Consider the following 19660-nt stretch of genomic DNA (forward strand, 5'->3'; position numbering starts at 1 on the left):
AAACATACCAATTGGTATCAGATTTTATCAAAATTATTATTATAAACCAAAATTTTGTAGAATGAAAATCAGTTTGTGTGTAATATTAAATCATTACACATCAATGAAAAAAAGATTTATTTAGAGCTTTAATTTTCATTGTTGTCTACTACAAAGCATGGGCGAATCAGTCCATTTTTAAAGGGGGCCGGGTTACAACTTACAGGTAGTCTTGAAAAAATTATGTTGTGACACAAATTGCTTCAAATTTAAGAAAAATATAATTCCTGTTGTAATCATTGTAGAGGGTCTAGATTGGGGGGGGGGGGGGGGGGTCTGTTTTTCTGTAAACATTTAATTTTCACCCCTTTTTTCTGTAATCTTCAAAAAATTAACCCCTTTTTTCTCTTATCTTTAAAAAATTAAACCACACATTTCTCTAATCTTTATATTTTTTGCCCGTTATTCTCTAATCTTCATTTTTTAAGGGCATTATTCTTTAATCATTTAACCCCATCCAAACCCTCATTGTAATATCTTTTATTTGTCTTAAACATGTGACTTATGCTGTTGGCAACAAATAGAAATAAAATTATAACCTACCTACTCAACTAGATTTGCAAGGCATATATTTATAAGGCCAATAAATAAAACATGTGTTTCCGCTAATTGTGATGTAAAAAAGAAGAGGAAGGTAGGCAATGTCAATTTATTTTACAAATATATTTTAGCTGGTTACTGCTATGGAATCAGTCTGACTTTAACTGTGCTTGTTCTAAAATGGCATAAAAAGTGTTAGGGTAGGTATTAAAGAGGGAGGGGTCCTGATCTCGAAATCCTGAGCTTAAAAACACGAAGGGTCAATCATGAAATTATTATTACCCGAGCTTAAAAACACCCAATCCCGGAGTCCCGACAAAGGTCTTATCCTCCCTCTTTTAAAATTTAGGGTTAGGTATGGTTGTATGTTTTATTTTTTTTTGCCTAAGGATGGCCTATAAGGAGTCAGAAAACACAGCTATTTATATATAATTATTTTTTTAGCCTAGCGCAATGAGGAGTCATAATGGGCCTGGTACCTTCATTACGAAAAACGGTTAAGATTTATATAAAATTGAGAATGGAAATGGGGAATGTGTCAAAGAGACAACAACCCGACCAAATAAAAAAACAACAACAGAGGGTCACCAACAGGTCTTCAATGTAGTGAGAAATTCCCGCACCCGGAGGCGTCCTTCAGCTGGCCCCTAAACAAATATATACTAGTCCAGTGATAATGAACGCCATACTAATTTCCAAATTGTACACAAGAAACTAAAATTAAAATAATACAAGACTAACAAAGGCCAGAGGCTCCTGACTTGGGACAGGCGCAAAAATGCGGCGGGGTTAAACATGTTTGTGAGATCTCAACCCTCCCCCTATACCTCTAACCAATGTAGTAAAGTAAACGCATCCCCACTCCAGGAAGAAAATTTCAGGGACTGTATATTCGCCTCTCTCCTGCACCATTTGGAAGTATAGTTTTGAGAAATGATGATAGTCCGTCGGAAGGGGACAATAAATGGCTGACCCTTGTTAAAAGAAAGCAATATCTCTTGCATGTAAAAGACACATTTGTAGATTTCAAAAAGGAGTAGGCTAATGCTGCTTAAAAGGCAGCACACGGAACCAGAAAGTGGACAGGGATTAATATAAGTTGCTATTACTTGTTTCCCAATCCACTACAGATAAATATGTTTACACTAAAATTTGTGCCAAATGACATTAACATTGGTTAATTTTTGGTGCATGATGATAAAATCTACACCTTCTTTTAGACAATAATAAAATCTCCTGATTTTGACGAATCAAGTTCATTTTTTATTCAGGTAGGTGAAAATGACTGTTTGATGTCTGATTGTAACAGTATTGAATAACTATCCTAATTGAGTTAACAGAAGGATGAATTTCGAACAATTGCATGTATCAGTATGTGCTTTACTTGTAAGATGCTTAAAGAACTTTTGTGCTGCATGTTTATATACTGATATGATCTCTTGTTTTAAATGTTTAATTTTGTGTGCATGACTTGATATGTATGTTTCTTTTTACTTGTTGTTATGTCGGTTTTAAAAGCTCTTCAGAGCTTATGTTTGTACTTGCAATGGTTATACCGACTCTAAATAAAGCTTTATGTCTTATGTCTTATGATCTTAATTTTTTATCTTATTTACAGATGTTTCCAGCAGTTTGTCACCAATTTGTCAATGCCATGGGCAAGGACACTCTTATTCCATCCTCCAGTTTAGAAGAGTCCACGAGAATTTCACCTTTTAATGTTGTGGCAAAGAGACGAAAAAGGCGATGGATATTTTTCCACAAAATTGAGTATTCAACCTATGACTTTCCAGTAAGGATCAGATTCATATCATGACACATGCTTGTATAATTTATAATCTCTCGACAATATTGAAAAAAAAATAACCTATTTTCTACCTCAACTTTGGACACAATCACTGAACTATTGTCTCCTGGCATAGGCATGCACATAATGAAAAGTGGGACAGTTAAGCATGTTTTCTTTCTTATTTTTCAAAGATATCTGGGTTCTATACTAGTTATATTTGAGTTTGACCTTTCTCTTCAACAGTACACTACATTTTTGCAATATTTTTTTCACTTTGACTTTCATGCTTTTGGGGTTCATGTTTAAGTGTACTTTCATTCCGCCGTGTATTAATTCTGGGTAACTGTTTTTCACTAGAAAAAATTAGATGTTAATAGTGTGTCTTTGTTTACATAAATAAATGGGTTAAAATTAAAATAATTGTCCAGGAACCAGTTTAGTGAATCTGAGTCAATCTAGTGATAATTAATATTGATTATGATGAGGAGGATATTTTTATAGCTCAAATTACTTTATAAATGATCAGAACATTGAACTTGATATAAACCCAAATTTAAAGAGCAGATTTGTTCTTACATAAAGTTTCATTTATAGAAGCATCCTTTGTTATTGAAAAAGAAGAAATGATTTTATATCCAAGTGGACCGAAGTGCAAACATACAGAAAACTTCGGCAATCCAATAAATATAAATATTACAATATTACAATAAGTGACAATTTAAAAGCATATGATGTTATAGATTTGCATAGAACTTTTTTTAAAATCTTATTCTTTGATAAGCATTATTGGGTTATTGTGTGTTCAAAATGAGTACTAGTTGTAATAAAAGAAAATCTGGATTGGGGTTTACAGAATAGAGAATATTGGTCAAAAATTATGAAGAATATAGAAAAATGTGTGAAGATTATAAAGAATAGATAACAAGGACCCTAACTATAAAAAAGAAGCAATAATTGGGTGCTAAAATATACAGAATAAAGGGCAAAAACTATATAAAGAATAAAGAAATAAAAATGGCCTAAAATTTAAATTAAAAAAAAAATACAATAATGAAGAACCCAGCATTTAGGCCCTCATAAAGTATGGGTAAGTAATGATTTCCTTTGTGGTTTTAATTTATATTCATATAGATCTATGGAATACATGGGAAAGGAAAAGAACACTATAAACTTTTGCTTCAAAGTTCAAGTATATATTTATATAAAATACTACAAATAGACAGATATTATACTATATATGTTAAGTGCATTTTAATGATTCTTGGTAATCAAGATTTTCTCTTCAGTGGCGGATCTAGAAATTTTCATTAGTGGGGGCCCGCTAACTGCCTAAGCGGGGGTCCACTCTGGTCATGCTGTAGTGATTCCCTATGTAATCAACCAAAATTTTCCCAGAAAAGGGGGGGGGGGCTGACCCCCTGGTCTTCCTTCTAAATCCACCTCTGCTAGTTAGATTATCTTAAAATTTAATACAAGAGTTTGATACTAGGAAAGGGTTGGAGTTTATCAGTTGTAAAGACACAAGGTGAAATGTTATGGTATCAGTTGCTAAACCTGAATTAAAAGAATATTGAGTCATGATGGGGGCCCCTCATTTCTTTATTCTTTAATCGTTAATAGCGTTTTTCTCTATTCTTTATTTTGTTTGCCCATTATTTTCTAAATTCCTGTTTATTGCATATTTGTCTATTATTCTTAATATTTTGCTATTTCCTCTATTCTTTATTTTTTGCTTTTTTTTCTCTATTCTTTATATCTTGCTATTTTTATCTATTCTTTTTATTTTGCCTAATCATAGATCTCTATTCTTTATGTTTTGCCTATTTTTACTTAATTATTCTTCATTTTTGTCTATTCATTTTTTTTGGCCCATTTTTTAAAATTTTATAAAGAATAAAGAATTATGGCTAACAAAAAATATAAAGGATAGAAAATAAAATAAAATTCTGACATTATAAACATTCTTATTGCTCATTTACAGCTCTATGACCTTCTCAACAGTAATGCTGTGTTTGAGTCTGAACTCGAGGAGACAGCGTTCTGCTCCTACAATCCAGAGAGCACTTACTCCCTCAGTGGTAAATTTGGAGTGGATATAATGAAAGATTTAATGGACGCCAATCTAAGTGCTAGCGATAAAGTTACTATCAGCGCCAAACTTGGAGAAGTTAACTTGGTACAGGTTGCTGATCCAGATAATTTTATGAGTGAACTCATGACAAGGTTTGAATATATATGATAATTTTATATAATCTTGTTAGACGGGCATGAGAACACAGTTTTTTCATTGTGCATTTAATTCTTTAAGAAAATAAATTCAAATTTAAAAATTGTACCTTCTCTATCTTAAAAAGATTTTTACAGACCTCATCAAAAGGCTATTATTATAAAATGTTACATCAAAATACTAAAAATCAACTTATATTATCAGAAACACATTTAATGATTATCCTTTTCATGTTGACAAGTGCAGCAAATTATTACGTAAGTTATGTATTCATGTCTAAGAACATTATATTGCTTTATAAAGGAAAAATGCCATAGATAATCCTGGTGCTATTTTTGCAATGATGAAAACATCGTAAAACTTCTTAATTGACAGTATGACATTACAAAAAGATACAATTTTATTGTACCCTGTATTGTATTATATAATATTTATCCACTCTTGATTGTTTATTGTGTACTAAACTAAGATTTAAAATATTTAAAATACTCTGCTGGTTTAATTTAAAAGATATACTAGTAACTCACGATCATGACCGAGTCTTGAATTGAGAAATATGACTTATCTCACAAGACTTCCAGATGCAGTGATAAATCCTCCCACTCTGAGTGCCAATGAGACAAGTCTCCATCTTAGTCAGAATTTGTAAAAGTAAACCATTATAGGTCAAAGTATGGTCTTTAACAACGTATATATACACATATATATATATATATATATTATGGATTACAAATGTGTCGAGGTTTCTATTGGATAACAACACAGAGATGTCTGTATATATTCAGGAAACTGCCGGGGTATATACGACGTTTTTATCCCCAATTGGAACCTCAAAAACGTCATCATAACACCGGTTACTATGTGACGTAGTCATAAGCTATCAGACTGTCAGAGGTTCACAGAAGGAAAATAATGACGTGCTTCAGTCAATAATACATTTTTGATACAAAATCACGCAATTAACACTTTTAATACTTTAATTTGATGTTAAAAGTGTTATTATAAATTATTACATACACGATAAAATTATGTTCACAGCAAATTAGAAAATCCTTCACGTATGCCGAACATATCAGGTTGGGTTTTTCAATATATATGTGTTGTCAACAAATACCTGCACTGGAAAATAACATTAAGTCAGGGGTAATCCGTAATATATGTGTAATTCAGGTCTCAGAAAGGGTATATACTGTGACATTCCCGGCTTAGGGCTTATATCCCCTTCGCCTTCGGCTCAGGGGATATAAACTCTAAGCCGGGAATGTCACAGTATATACCCTGTCTGAGACCTGAATAACATATAATATACATGATACATGATATATATACATTGTATATAAATATTAAACATTTGTTTATGATTTTTTTTTTTTGGTGATGTTGTACCCTTTTGGACTTATTATATATATATATTATATTTTGTAGTGTACTGTATCATAATTATATGATCCATCCCACCATAACATTTATTGTTTACTATTATTTAGACATTTAAATATATATTGTCATGATTGTGATATAGTCTTCACCATTAACCTCTTAAGCCCTCTGACCATGCAGGCCAGTAATAACATTTTTGGGCCATCCAAATTTTCCTGGAAAGTGTACTTCATTACTCATATTGATTTTAAAGTTTTTATGAAAGATGAATTTTTAAATTTGTTAGTACAATGGTAGGTAAAAAAAGATTTACGTGAAGACTGTATATACATGATATATATATTTACACAAACTGAGCTATGACAGTTTACATTACTCATAATGTAATATATTGATCAATTAATTTTTATTATTTTCAAAATGGAACAGGATAGGCTTACCCTTTTAACTTACCTGGGATCATCCACAGATGTTGGTGGGGTTCGTGTTGCTCAGTCTTTAGTGTTTCTATGTTGTGTTTTGTGTATTATTGTTTGTCTGTTTGTCTATTTCTTTTTTAGCCATAGCATTGTCAGTTTATTTTTGACTTTATGGCCCTCTATCATCTTTCGCCTCTCTTTTTCAACCTTGATATTTTTTTCTTCTAAGGAAACTTAACATGAACCATCCATTAGTGAAGCAGATTCGTAAATCAAAAGATACGGTTCTGTGTGTAATCAGAGGTGTTATACAGACAACAGATAATGCAGAGATCAAACGTATTCAAGATAAACATCTGAAAGAAACGATGAGTGAAAAGGTAAAAACACATGTACACATCTTAAGGTTTGTCTACACAATTTTTATTGACAAAGTTATCTGAAAAAAATCTACTCAATTAAATGATGCAGTATGGCAAGTAGCTAAGCCACAATTAAAAATATTTTGGTTTGCCCAAACCCTACCCAAAGGTTGAGACAGTGGGTAGGTAGGTAGGCGTTTTCTTTTTTTTTTTTTTCAAAAAGAAAATGAAGTATCAGGTGTGTATTAGTCTTCATGCTTATCTGATTAAAAAAAAACTTCAAATCAGGACAATAAAAGAATTTGAGTAGGCAGCTTTTTTCTGGGTAGGTAGCGTTTGGGCAAACAAACCTATTCTTTTTTATGGCCCTATATAAACCATGTTGAGGAGGATTACTTATATTCTGTTCAGGAGTTATGGTCCTTGATTAATTGGAAAATTAAACTTAATGTTGTTTCTGTGCATTTAAAATTATATGAGCTGTTCAACCAATGCTTTTTAAATTTTGATATGTTGCTACCAAGAATTTACAATGAAGGTCAAGGATGAATTGATAATCATCAATCATACAGGTCAGGAGTGATGGTCCTTGATAAATTTTAAAATGGCACTTTATGTCATTTCTGTGGAAAAAAAACCTTATGAACTACAAAAAATGTATACAGTGACTACTTTCAATTTTGAATACATATGGATTCAGTTATTTCCTGGATACCAATTTTTCTTGAATTGAGAATTTTTATGCCCCACCTACGATAGTAGAGAGGTATTATGTTTTCTGGTCTGTGCGTCCGTTCCTCTGTGCGTTTGTCCGTCCATTCGTTGTATCGTTTGTCCGTTTGTCAAATCAACCTGAAACTTAATATACATGTTCCTTATGGTATGATCTTTCTATTTTCAAATTAGTTTTTGATATCAATATTTTTTATTGATTGTTTTTTAACGCTACTTTCAATACTATTATACTATTTTACATGGTGGTCAGGTTTTATTGGTAGAGGAAGCAGGAGTGCTGGGTGAAAACCACCAACCTGCGGTAGGAAATGAAAAAAAAAAATCATTTGGTTTCAGGATTTGGTTGAAGTCTAAGCAACATTTCTTTGGTACTCATGAAATTCACAAAACTGGTACCCAATGAACAGAACTTAGACCAAGTTTGATGTTGACTTTTTTCACTTTATCATTGAAGACATAAGATCCTTGTTAGATTAGAAACTAGACACAGAACATGGCAAGTTATGCCTTTGAATACTTCAAGTTCATTGGTACTAGCTGCCCTCTTAGACTTAAATTCAACAATTGTTACCTTCAAAATACAGAAAAACCAATTAAGGTCAACCTGACAGTTGCAAATTTTATATTAAAAATATTTTCATTAGCTAAAGCTTACCATCAAATCAACAATTGACACATTGATTTTAAAGGAGTGAGCTGCAATATTTGGTAACTGGTACATGTATTAACATGATTAACAAATGTTTCACTGATAAGATATAATGGAAAAAAGCTAACCTAGGTACCACATAAACTCTGTTATAATTTCAGAATTTTTGACCTAAAACACATTTTGGCTATAACCTTTAGGTCCTTTTTGGTCATATATAGGCTATCTCTTCAAAATTTCAATTTTAATACATCCTTGGCTTTAAAGTATTCAGCTTCCAACAATCGGAGTGTTCATTATGAAGGTAATTCCAGGAAGTGCTTTTGACGCACAAAATTTATAAAGGGTTTTCAGTTATTTCCAATAGTAATGTATACATAGTTGAAATTTAACCAGACTACTGTAGTTAAATAGTTACCACTGTCAAACTTTTGGTATGATTCAATAATTAAGTAAATGTTTTGTAATATGGTGAGTTTTGTTTTTCCCATGAGTAATAATTATAAAAAAGAAAAAGTTAATTATTCTGTAGAATCTGTAAAGTATAGAAATGTCCAGCTATATCAGAATTTTGATAAATCACATTTCTGATATACGTAGTAACATTTGAGCTGTACTGGATAGAATCATTAAACACCAAAAGGGTCATAATTTGGTTCATTTTAAAATATGTCTATTTCAAAAGCCTTAATGCTAATTGAATCAGTTCTTTTTTTAAAAGTAAATAATATTCTCCAAAAAAGGCCCATTTTTGCAATTTTCAGACCTAAAAGCTTGATCAAAGAAAACCTTGGTCCAAAATGTTTTGTAACCAACAGATACCAATTATCATGTAGAATTCAACAATATAAAAACTTTTTGGATTATGGATGGCGGCCAAGGTTGATTATGTCATTATAATTCAATTTCTGGAAAAAACTTACAAAAATTGACCTCAAATACAAATAATGTTGATTTGAGGGGTCATAGGTTCATAAATTTTAAAGGAAGGTGCAAAAAAAATGTCACAAGTATTTCTATGTGAAAACATAAAAAATCGTGAACCTTCTCCTTTATAAATGTTTCTTCAAACCCATATTTGACTATATATAGTTATATAGATGTAAAATTGTACTATTTTTTTGTTACAAATTTTCAATGATTAACCTGTTTAAACTAACATTTGATATATCAAATTAGCATTTCAACATATTTATTCAGTGTCAACAGATTAAGCAAGTAAGACATTTCAGTGTGTCTACTCTTGCTTTATACATGTATACATGTATATTCAAAGTATACAAGCATGTTGAATATCAATTTTTTATCTTAAAGTTTATATTCTAATAGAATTATGTAAGTGTTTGTTGGCAAAAATTATTTACAGCAGATTCCTTTGAGTGTGTAGCCAAAGGTAATATCTTTGGTTAGCTTGCTTGTTAGCTGAACCGTGAAGTCATTGTTAGGTTAAGTAAACTATCCTACTTTAAGAATAGACTAGTCCGACAGAAAACCAATCGATCTATCTTTTGGACTATGCTACTTTGAAAGGAGGGTAGTATACCTTACCTAATAATACCTTCATGGTTCAGCTTACAAGCAATCTAACTAAATATATTACCTTTCCCTATAAACTCAATGGAATCTGCTGTAATTTGTATATTATATTAACTTTGTTTTTATAAGTTTGTCCAGCTTTAATATAGATCTGTGCAAACACATATTTTACCAAAGTACATGTAGTTCTTGACTTGATAATCATAAACTTGTATTTTCTTCAAGTGTATAGTACTTCTCTGACTATCTGAATATGTAATTATATAAAACTGCATGGACTATTAGTTCTCATATATTTTCATAACTTTACATTTAAAACAGTATATATTTCTATCTGTCTATCCATGATTAATGCTATTTTATTAATTTTGCCATAATTTTGGTAATAATTTATTTTCAAAATAATAACTATATATATATATATTTATATTAAGATCCATTTTGTTACATCTTGTGATCAATTTTATTTGGCAATCACCAATGGCAGTCAGCAGTTTTAAAGAACATCAGTTGTTCGACCTGTTAGTCAAATGCATTTTGTTTAAATATACTTTTTCACTATTTTGGTCTTTTGGAAAATGTTGTTTGTGCTGTTTTTAGACCCTTCTACAACGAAATTTGTTTTACATGCACACGTATAAAAATTGCGGTTTTTATCCAACGCAATCATAGGTTTGAACGTAGTTTTCAGTTTAGACTCGTATATTTATTTAAAGGGCCTAAATAAGAATTTAAAGAACCAACTCCTTTGCTTTCACCAAGGTATAATTCAATTATGGTAAATGTATTGATAATTTCCTGTATTCATCATTTTTTTCATTAACAAAGAGTCAAATTTTTTTAAATAACCCCCTCGACTTGGAATTATTGAAACCTATATATATATTCTTTTGCATTTACTAATATATTTTGGTGCAAATTTGATACACCCATTTAGCTAAAAACCTTATGTACTCATTCTTTATTTTGTCTTTATGATATTTATCAGGTTACAAAGGAGGGAGGCAATGAAAGTGGGGAAATCTCTGAAAACAAGAAAAAAGATATCACACTAGAAAAAGGAACAACACTGGCATACAAAGTCTGGGAACTGAAAATTAATGCAGAGAATGGAAGTATAGAACCCATCATGACAGCAGAATTAGAGGGAGGATTTCACCACTCAACCATGGATGATATAAGTAATTATAATTACTGTGGATTCATTTATTTTCTTGGATACAAGTTTTTGTGGTTTGCTGAAAAGTTTCAGTTTCATGGATATTTAATTTCATTGTTGTGGCAAAGACTTCATACATTCCTTTAGAAAGTTCATAATTCGTTGAACATTTGAAATCGTGGTTCCTCGATCTGTACCGATGGAATCCATTAAAATTGGTATCCAACGAATGATAATGAATTCACAGTATATAGATATAAGAAGATGTGGTATGAGTGTCAATGAGACAACTCTCTATCCAAGTCTGTAAAAGTAAACCATTATAGGTCAAAGTATGCTTTTCAACATGGAGCTTTGGCTCACATCGAAGAGCACTATGTATGAAGTGAGTTGTTAAGTATTATTCAATGAGACAGCATCCCGACAACACAAAGAATCTAGGATATAGGTCAACAATATTATTTATGTTCTTAAACCAAATAACTTATTGAGATACAAATCATGTCTTTATGTTTTTTTTTACTTCATTTACAAGAGGTTCATCATATGACAAATAACAGTAAAATAATCTTGTCAAATGACTTTAAAAGTAATTTTTAATAAATGAACTTTAAAAGTAATTTTTAATAGATGACCTTTAAAAGTAATTTTTAATAAATGACCTTTAAAAGTAATTTTTAATAAATGACCTTAAAAAAAATTGACATCATAAATCAAATTTTGACCAATGAAGTACTGAGATCAAAGGACCCATACGTTGATTTAGATAACCAACAATAAACCACTTATAAATTCTGCAAACGTGTATTCTTCATTGGAGTCATAGTTAAACTTATTAGCGTGAAAATCAAGGCAATATACAGGAAATGGCCACTAGTGGATATTTATCACAAAGGGATATACTCAAACTCAAACTGCACAACTAGAAAAATGTCACCTCTCTTTTACAGTACATGTATGAATGAAGAATAAACACAAATTGTCTTCAGCAATTTACAGGTGTCTATACAGAATGTTAAGCCCTTATTCATTAGGGGTTATTCATTCCAGGCTTTTTTTCATGTTAAGCACATGTTTTTACTAAAACTGAAACTAAGGATTATGGGTATTTTTCAGCTACTGATGGTGATGAGTCTTCTACGAGCCCAACAGAACAAGAAGAAACCTCTGTTCTCCAACATCTAGAGGAGCAACTGCAACCTTTATTTGACCTCCCTGAGGCAGAAGGTCAACTGTTGAAATTAGCTTTACTCAAACTGATGACTTGTCATAGTGATGTTGTACTGCTGTCTAAACTGGTAATGTTAAATTTAAGCGGTGTCAGTTAGAATTTCCACCTTATGCAAATAAATATTAATACATCTGTTTACCCATTTCATATTGATCAAATCCCTATGGAAACTCTGTATCTGTTTGAAAATTGAGATATGCTAAGAATATCTACAAAACCAACCAAAATTCATCTTTTGCCTTGTATTTGAATGTTTCAAAATCAATCAAATTCTTATATATGTACATTTTAGTTTCTTGTGTATAATTCGGAGTTTAGTATGACGTCCATTATCACTGTACTAGTATTTTTAGAGGCCAGCTGAAGGACACCTACGGGTGCGGGAATTCTCGCTACATTGAAGACCCATTGGTGGCCTTCGACTGTTGTCTGCTCTATGGTCGGGTTGTTGTCGCTTTGACACATTCCCCATTTCCTTTCTCAATTTTACATGTATGCTTAGCCTTGCATAAGGTTTATTCCTATCCAATGCTTATTTTTTTTGGCATTGACATGATGTTAAGCAACAAATATTCAATCAATCATGTTACAGTGCAATATACATATTTAAATCGGACTTCCTATGGCATAGACAGATGCATTGCTTTTATACAGACATAATGGTTTTCCGGTTTTAATGGTTTTACTCTAGTCATCTTGTGGGCTCTTAAGGTGGTACCTAACACTACAGGGAGATAACTCGGTAAAGTCAGCTAAATGTTTTAATTACGTTGTGTTGTAAAAGGAATATTAAGCTTCTCAATGATCAAAATTGGTGTTTGTCAAACTGCTATATAACCAGTATAATTTTTCTGACAAAACGGTTGGTTCAAAATTTTTTTAATTTTTATATTTTTGTTAAAGGGTCAAAGTAAATAATTTGACAAAATTTAATGAAAATTAAACGAGCCAAATTAATTTTAGTGAAAGTGTTGGGTACCACCTTAATAGCTTGCTGTTTAGTGCAGGGGCGGATGCAGGAATTTTCGAAAGGGGGGGTGCTAACCCAGGGCACCCAGGGCAAAGGGGAGGTGCAAAACATATGTCCCGATACAAATGCATTGATCGGCAAAAATAAAGGGGGGGTGCGCACCCCCGGAACCCCCCCTGGATCCGCCACTGTTTAGTGTGAACAAGGCTCCTTATTGAAGACCGTACTTTGACCTATAATAGTTTACATTTACAAAGTTTTACTTGGATGTAGAGTTGTCTCATTGGCACGTACACCACATCTTCTTTCATCTATATATCGTATACTTTGTCATAGAAATGTTGAAAATAAAATGAGTTATTTCCCTTTGAATCAACAAAACAGTAAAGCCCAAAATAAGGATCACTTTTTCATTGACACATTGCGTAAATTACTGTACCTATGAAATTTTTTGGGGTATTTATATTATTTTCAAAATTGTTACACAAAAGATATTGCAAAAAAAAAGAATTCAAATTCAATTCATCCATTGTTCTACAACTGAAATAATAAATGCATGCACAAATTTCTGAAATATTTTAAGTTGTTATCAGATTGCAGTTATTTATTCAAATTGTAATTAATAGTCTCACAATTCATCCATTGTTCTACAACTGAAAAAATAAATGCATGCACAAATTTCTGAATTAATAAATAAAAGATTAAGATTATCCAGAAATTTGTTAAGGGCCATTTTAAAGGATTCATCTGGAAAAATTGGAGTTTCAGTAAGATATTTAAGATATAAACAATGTGTATTTATAACTGAAAACCTGGAAGACTGAATGTGTAGTTTAAGGAGTATTATTGATTTAAAGAAATTTCACTGGTTTCCAAAAAGTTTATTTAATTTTACCTAATTACACATTTTAATTTTAATTCTTTACAGCTTGTACAAGCAGAAACAGGAAACTTAAAAGAAGAGAAAGAAAAACATAATGAGCTAATTGTCAATAAAGCTGAAACGTGGACAGTGGCTACATCTGCAGGGATTAAAACTGAGGTAAAATCTATGCAAATGTGACATTTTATCAGAGGCAAATTAGGGGGGTGTAGGTTCACATCCCCTCCTTTTCTGGGAAAAATTTGGTTGATTATATAGAGAATCATGGACTCATGACCGAAGTGGGCCCTCTCTTAAGTAGTCAGTGGGCCCCCACTTATGAAAATTTCTGGACCCCCCACTGTGTATTTCTGTATCAATGTTTACTTTTTATGTTTTTGAAAACAAACTTTAATTCTTTAGATAAATAGTATGAAGAAACTATGGTAATATTTTTTATAACAAAACTCTAGATTTATACATGCTATTTTCAAACAAAACAAGACGTTCAGAATATTGCATACTTACTCCACAGTAAGTTGAAAGTCAACCTCACCTTTGTTTCAAAAGTAAAACACAGTACAAAAATGAAACAGACTAATTAAAACATTAAATCTTATTGAAAAATACTGTATCAAATTCAAAGTTGTAAAACCCAGCCTGGGGGTATTCATGAAGGAATAGTGTCCCTCACACACATTTAAAAGAGTCTTTTGTCTGATAGAATACTAAAAAAATCAATGCTTTAAATTAAATTAATATTTTTCACCCATTTCTCCTGTTAGATTAAATAGAGGGATTTCATATTCGGTCAGCAGAGTGACAATGATGAGTTGTAATGTTTCAGCCGTTTCAGATCTTTTAGACACCTACCTCATATTGGTATTTTGATTTTTTTGTAATTTTTTTTTAAAGAACAAATAAAATTTATTTCATAATTCTTTCTCATTATGCCAAATTTAAAAGTAAATTCTTGCTTTTGAGCCAGTTACAATTTTATGTTCATTGTGGTAAGGGAGATAACTCAAATAACTTAAAACCAACCTTGAGAAAATCTCAATTTATGGATTTCAAAGTAGCATTCGTTCACATTTATTCATTCAGTTCTTGCACCAAATGTGCTTACAAAGGTATTTTATAGCTGACTATGCGGTATGGGCTTTGCTCATTGTTGAAGGCTGTACAGTGACCTATAGTTGTTATTGTCTGTGTCATTTTGGTCTTTTGTGGATAGTTGTTTCATTGGCAATCATACCACATCTTCTTTTGTACATGTATAATGTAAACCCAAGTGTAATAATATAATATCACATTTACATATTCTTGTCTTGAATGGTTATAATTAACTAAACTAAGCAACAATTGGACATCAAACATTCACTTTTCTACTGCATATTCTTATTAAATTATTCTGTTTAGCTGTTTACTATAAAGTCATCAATTTTGGCAATGTCTTAAATATTGTGAAAACCGATACAATATAAGTTTCTAAAGAACAAAATTATGAATGTAAATTTAGAAATATTGCAATGTTTTTTATTAATGCAAAAATCTGTGAAATGATAGTATTACGTACATGGGGGGACATATACTTGCCTCCCGATGTCGCTAAAGCTATATTTGCTTAAGAGCAAAAAAAAACAGATCTATTTCCATAGCACGTTTATTTTAAAGAGACCGATAACATCACATGACAAATATGCATCATCATTATACAAAGGGACACAACTCTCACAACTTAACTACAAAACACATACGACCATGCAATAATATATTACTATAAATATTTACCAGAAGGTTCAATACCACTAAAGGAAGGTTGGGATTGATTTTGGGGGTTATGGATCAAATAATTTAGAAACTAGGGGCCAAAAAAGGGGTAAAAAAAAACCATTAGTTTTCAAAAAATAACTTGTGTTTAAGTGTATGAATCTCTCTGAAATAATACCACAAGTTTACATACCATAAAGGGATGGTTAGTATTGACTTTAGGGGTTAAGGCTCAAAATGTTTTGGAATTAGGGGCAAAAAAGGGGAAAAAGTAGGTTTTTCTGGTCAATGGACAATTAAGACAATTTAAAAGCAGTATAAGGGAGGTAATTGAAAAACATTTAAGATACGTTAAGGTATGTTTGGATTTACCTCCCTTACACTACTTGTAAATTGTGTATAAAGAAATGTTAGGTTTTGGACTAATTTCAAAAAAGGGGTGTGGTAGTTTTCAATTTTTTTTTGTGTCAGGAACTCATATTATGTCAAAATTTTTATCATAATTCAAATTCAGAGCTGTATCAAGCTTGAATGTTGTGTCCCTACTTGCCCCAACGGTTCAGGGTAGACCTCTGCGGTCATATAAAGCTGCGCCCTGCGGAGCACCTGGTTTGATTTTGATAGCCTTATTTGTATGCAGCATTTTACTAAAAATTAACCATAAATTAAGAATTGATTGGGCCATTCCAGTTAATTTCTGACAGGTGGGGATGGATGGGGAGATTTTTTTTCATACCTATCAGAAAAAAACATCATGAAAAACTACTATCAGATCTATAAATTAAGACCTATCAGATGTAGAGTTTCTGTTCATATTGGGTGGATGGGCTTTCATGGGAAAAATTGACCTATCAGAATTTTTTACTGCAAGGATTGTACCCATCAGAATTTTAAATACAATACCAGATAATGCATGATACGAAACTGTCTACATTCCAAAGCAACCCTAAGATCTGAAATAGGTATTTTTTTTAACCCCTAAGATGTAATTATTTTTAATAATTTACTGCTGCAAGACCCTCAGAAATTTTTGCGTATAAGTGTACGTGTCAGATAAAAAAAAAATTCACCCCTAAGATGTATAAATATTACACCCCTCAGAAAGGACCATCCATCCCCATTTAGCAGATATTAACTGGAATGGCCCATTGTAATTTGATCTTTGTTTATTGTTTTTTTATTAATAGGAAGAAAATGTAGTGTATGAAGGGGAGACAACTCCAATATTAGCAGCTGTTGCTCATCTGGTGGATGCAATGCACGATGTGGAAACACAAGATCTTGAGAAACTTTGTCAGTGTAATGATGAACAGTTAAAAGCCTTAACAAAAATTGTAAGTGTACATCCTTATTTAATCTTGCTTTGAAGGATATCTGAAATAAGTTAACATCTAAAAAAGGGCAAAATAAAAAAAATAAAAAAAAAGAAGAAAAAAAGATGGAGCTGCCAAACAAGAAATTCCCCATAAGATATTTTTCAGTTTGTTTATCCATTGAAAGGATTATCAGAATTAACAAACAAACAAAAATCAACACTGGTCTTCTGAAAAAATATCCTGATAAAGGAAGACCAAAAACACATGGTTCTGATAGCCAGCTGACTGGTTATAGACACAGGCAGGGTGAAATAGGTTTTATTGTGCACAAAACTGCCTATCAACTGTAAATTCTGTAATTATTTCAAAGTTTTTTATATTGCAAATTATAAGATGGGCAAGAATCCCAATAATAAAAACTATCATTCTGACATCTGATACATATTTCTGCATTTCTGCATGCAGACTTTTATTAAATTGCAATAATTAATCTCTGAATTTAGTCTTGTCTTAAAAAATTCCAATACTAAAAAGTATGCAATAATATCTGACTTTACAGTACATGTACATAATCTAGACATTTATAAGCAAAATTTGATATCTGCAAAAAAATAATATTTTGCAAGGCCTTTTATAGTTGACTATGCGGTATGGGTTTTGCTCATTGTTGAAGGCCATACAAAAACCTATAGCTGTTAATTTCTGTGTCATTTGTTCTCTTTTTGCGAGTTGTCTCATTGGAATACCACATCTTCTTTTTATAGTTAAAGATAATCTTTAATCTTTGTTTTCAGTTTAAGAGTGCAGTATCTAGTAGTGTGCCGATACCTATAGACACAGAAACATCTCCAGCACTAGAGGAGCCAGCAGATGGTATTCTCTCCGACATGAAACTCACAGTATATAAAGACAATGGGACTATCCTACCACCAGAGACAAAGACACATATCCATGAGTGTATCTACTGTATTCTTCACTGTGTCTCTTAAAGTGTATTTCCTTGGCACAGGGGACTGGAAAGCGGCTATATTACTTACAAAGACAAACTAAAAATTTATACTCTATTTTCATATTTAATTAAATTTCCAATTTTTATTGATTTTGATGTTCTAATGAAATATTTCAGTATTCACTTTTCAATGTTCTAGACTATTAAATCAGGTTAAAAACAAGGATTTAAGGGGCTAGCGGGTCTAATTTTTTGTTAACTATAGGATTTTGCTATTTTTTTCTATAAATAAACTTTATCCTATACTTAATAGAAAAATTAAATAAAAATATGGGGTCACCGTTCATTTAAGCTCACAATCTGCCTTTGAAAGAAGCATACATTTTTGTTAAGATACTTTTTTTCTGTTGAACTAATAGGAGAAAAAAAGGTAAAATCGAAATTTAAAAAGAACTAAATTACAGAAATCACTTAAATTTTACAATAGTTTAGTTTAAGTACAGTTCATTTGAAAACAATAATAAAAAATGTAGGTCACTGATGATTTAAAAAAGTTATTTTAATTTTTATGCAAAAAATGGCATTTTTTTCACCAAAGGGAGATAATTTGGAGCCTTTTCACTCATATATATATACATTTTAAAAGTCATCTGGGGCCAAAACGAATTGATTTTTTTGGTTGAGTTTTGAACCATATCATAAAGTAACAACTAGAGTATTAAATAAAATTTGTAATGAAAAAAACATTGTTTCAATTTTTGCTGATTTTTTTTGTACCTTGGAGCCTCCTTAAGGAAGTTACTCAATCTTACTATATAATTGCCAGTCTGTGTTAATTTTAAATCTTGAAAATTGGGATATAAGTATTTTCACTGTCTCAGACCTTCATTAAATTGAGAGTATCTGTTGTAACTTTATTTTAATCTTTCTATAATCAATTATTACTAAAATATAAATGCTAACTTACTACTATTTGAAGTCTCTTCTAGCATAGTAAAAAAAGTTCAAGGCATATTGTGAGAAATTCTCTTTTTATCTCAGTTTTTTTAAAGCAATTGCTTTTATGCCGTCGCGTATGGCCATCTTTGTGACCCAGATCAGAGACTCCGCCCAGATCAAGCCATAGTATTTTGTTTAACAGGCTCCTGGTCAGTCATTCTTTAACACCTATGTATGTTTTCTAATGCAATACATAGCTTGAAACTTTAAAAAAAAGTTAGTGGATTTAAGAAGTTTCAGAATATGTTCTTGTAGATGTATTTTTGTATTTAAAGGGTCAACCGTTTGACTATCAAATAACATAGAAGTCCGAGTGAAAAAAAGTACATTTTTATAAATGCGATTCCGTTTTCCGCCGTTCGTACGATGTTTCAACAAAATATGGATTCATTTTAGTTGTTGATTTAGTATTGAAAATTTAACTGAATTATCTCCTAATAAATACGGTTTTTTATGTTTAATTTGTTTTTCTTTAAGAGGTCAGGTGCTCTTGTTCATTCATAAAATTATCGTTCATTCATACATTTATCGTAAAATCAAAATCACTACACAGGTTAATGCGTAGTGTCAAATTATTACCTGTAATCTAAAAATAGACAAACTTTATTTGCGCAAATAATTTAGCGGAACGAAACCCTTGTTGAAAACGCATAACAATAAGTTCGTTTTCCTTTTCTGTCAAAACTCCGTAATATTTATCGATCACTTTACTAATGAAATGGACCCGT

General features: G+C 31.4%; 2 protein-coding genes across 5 annotated transcripts in view; one reads left to right on the forward strand and one right to left on the reverse strand.

The window, feature by feature from the left end:
- Window positions 1-5257, reverse strand: part of LOC143059143 (uncharacterized) — a 22914-nt gene extending 17657 nt beyond the window's left edge. Inside the window, exon 1 of the mRNA XM_076232632.1 lies at window positions 5123-5257. Within this exon, the coding sequence (XP_076088747.1) occupies window positions 5123-5128 (6 nt within the window). The 5' untranslated portion in view covers window positions 5129-5257. The remainder of the gene's footprint in view (window positions 1-5122) is intronic.
- LOC143059142 (gasdermin-E-like) overlaps window positions 1-18978 on the forward strand; it is a 21928-nt gene extending 2950 nt beyond the window's left edge. For 2 of the 4 annotated variants that reach the window (XM_076232629.1, XM_076232627.1), the window contains 9 exons: window positions 2198-2371; window positions 4350-4591; window positions 6624-6774; window positions 9341-9358; window positions 10665-10857; window positions 11952-12133; window positions 13965-14078; window positions 16856-17002; window positions 17779-18978. In XM_076232629.1, coding sequence (XP_076088744.1) covers window positions 2198-2371; window positions 4350-4591; window positions 6624-6774; window positions 9341-9358; window positions 10665-10857; window positions 11952-12133; window positions 13965-14078; window positions 16856-17002; window positions 17779-17973 — 1416 coding nt within the window. In that variant the 3' untranslated portion in view covers window positions 17974-18978. Of the gene's footprint in view, window positions 1-714; window positions 780-2197; window positions 2372-4349; window positions 4592-6623; window positions 6775-9340; window positions 9359-10664; window positions 10858-11951; window positions 12134-13964; window positions 14079-16855; window positions 17003-17778 lie in introns of those variants that run through there. The other 2 variants (XM_076232631.1, XM_076232628.1) reach the window with 2 other exon arrangements.
- Window positions 18979-19660: the final 682 nt, after the last annotated feature.

The sequence above is a fragment of the Mytilus galloprovincialis genome, chromosome 14 (genome assembly GCF_965363235.1).
Source record: "Mytilus galloprovincialis chromosome 14, xbMytGall1.hap1.1, whole genome shotgun sequence".
In the NCBI taxonomy this organism is placed as follows: Eukaryota; Metazoa; Mollusca; class Bivalvia; order Mytilida; family Mytilidae; genus Mytilus; species Mytilus galloprovincialis.